Source organism: Asparagus officinalis, chromosome 8 (assembly GCF_001876935.1).
Source record: "Asparagus officinalis chromosome 8, Aspof.V1, whole genome shotgun sequence".
Classification (NCBI taxonomy): domain Eukaryota; kingdom Viridiplantae; phylum Streptophyta; class Magnoliopsida; order Asparagales; family Asparagaceae; genus Asparagus; species Asparagus officinalis.
This window is the reverse complement of record NC_033801.1, coordinates 93,653,608-93,655,535: the sequence shown is the minus strand read 5'-3', so window position 1 is coordinate 93,655,535 and position 1,928 is coordinate 93,653,608. Positions and strand designations below refer to the sequence as shown.

The 1,928-nt window shown below is 38.7% G+C and overlaps 1 protein-coding gene across 1 annotated transcript; it reads left to right on the top strand.

Annotated features, from left to right (window-relative positions):
* Nucleotides 1–1,002, top strand: LOC109821538. The gene is made up of 3 exons (XM_020387720.1): nucleotides 1–178; nucleotides 261–489; nucleotides 578–1,002. The coding sequence occupies exons 1-3, from the start codon at nucleotides 86–88 to the stop codon at nucleotides 1,000–1,002; spliced, it is 747 nt and encodes a 248-aa protein (XP_020243309.1). The 5' UTR covers nucleotides 1–85.

Here is a 1,928-nt window from a genome sequence, read left to right as displayed (position 1 = left end):
CAAAACTAAAAATAGAATAATAAGAACTGAGTTCATAAGATCAGGGGAAACAGTTAGCAGGTATTTCAATAAAGTCTTGCAAGCAATGAATGGATTACGTGATCGGTACATGAAGCAAGCCCCAAAAGAAGTTCCCGAGGAGATTGCAAACAACTCAAATTATTTTCCGTACTTTAAGGTAAATTAAATACATACAACTTAATAATTTTCCAAATAAACTTTTTTTTATTTAACTATGTATAATTTATAATTTTTTATAGGACTGCATTGGTTTGATAGATGGCACACACGTCGACGCGGTGTTACCCAGTGACCTAGTTGCACGGTTTAGAGGGCGAAAAGGGGTCACCCAAAACATCTTAGCAGCCTGCACCCCCAATAAACTATTTACTTATGTCTTGGCTGGCTGGGAGGGGGCAGCAAATGATTATAGGGTATTACAAGACGCCCTGTCTAGGCCACAGCCTTACGGTCTCCGAGTTTACGATGGTATTCATTCTCACTTGTGCATATTATGAATAATATATTAAATACTTGGCAATATTTGAGATTTTAAAATACTGTTTAATTAATGTAGGTAAATATTACCTATGTGACGCTGGATACACCACAATGCCAGGTTTCATATCCCCGTATCGCGGTGTCCGATATCATTTAAAAGAGCACACCGGTAGGACACCAAAGAATAGGAAGGAGTTGTTCAATTTAAGGCATTCATCTTTAAGATCAAAAATTGAGTGCACATTTGGGATACTGAAGAATCGGTTTAAAATTCTTGCGGGGAAGCCGAATTATCCATTTCCCACTCAAGTGGACATTGTACTAGCGTGTACTGTGTTGCACAACTTTATTGCCTTGGAGGATCCGGATGATGATATTTTAAATGAAAATGTTGAAATTGATGAAGATACTGGGGAAGAGACAAATGAGGACGAATCAAATGTGATGGACTATACTCAAAGTAGGACACAAAGAGAGGATCAAGATGTAAGAAATGAATGAAAGGAGATGCGAGATCAAATTGCTTGGGCGATGTGGGTGGATTATTGTGCAAAGTACAATGGTGGTAACACAATGGAGAGCGGTTTAACTTAGTGTAGTATTTGTCCTATGGCTATGTAATAACTTGGTGAATTTTAAAATACTGTTCGCATCGATATTGTTTATTGTTTTTTTGCTTGTACCAAAACATTACTACTTTTATCGGTTGCTCTTTTTTTATGTTGTTTGAACCAGAAATATCATCGTTTCGTATATTCCTTGATAAATGCATACATATCCCATATTGTTTTATATTTCTTTATTGTTAATATGGCTATGCTTACAAAATATATTAGGTATGGCTAACAATCCGGCAGATAAGCAAAGCGTGCCTTCTCATTCGAATGCAATGCCAAGTCCTACATCAGGGATTAACATGAACTACATGCCTGTTCGACCACAGCCATTCACCTCACCTCCGCATACTTTCTCACCATTCCCACCATGGGATGGTAATTATGGTGGGATGACACAGCCGCCAATGTCATACATGAGCATGTTAGGCAGTCCACAAGGTTTGATGTTTCCCACAGCCAGTTCTCAAAGTAGTGGACCTAATCAATTTTCACCAAACACCGGTGATTCAGTTGGAAAGGATATTCATGACGTTGATGGTGCGTGTTTGTTGGAAATTTACAGTAAAAAGACAATGAAAGAAAAATTTGACTTGTATTCCTCTCAAAATCGATTACAATTTGGATTCCGATTACAAAAGAGAGGAGAATGAATTTGATTCTCCCCTTTGTTTAAAACCGGGTTCTTCCTGGTAGCGGTGGAGTGCTTCCTTCGATTGATCGCGTCGAACTTGCTCTCCGTTGACGATCCGAACGTCTTGATTCACTGGAACGATGTCTTCTCCTCACGATTTGACGCTGTGGAGAACTTGC

Excerpts from the sequence above, each read along its gene's own strand:
- LOC109821538 (XM_020387720.1), top strand. The coding sequence starts at position 86 with ATGAATGGATTACGTGATCGGTACATGAAGCAAGCCCCAAAAGAAGTT. Across the intron at positions 179-260 it reads ATTATTTTCCGTACTTTAAG|GACTGCATTGGTTTGATAGA; the intron begins GTAAATTAAATA and ends AATTTTTTATAG. Across the intron at positions 490-577 it reads CGGTCTCCGAGTTTACGATG|GTAAATATTACCTATGTGAC; the intron begins GTATTCATTCTC and ends TAATTAATGTAG.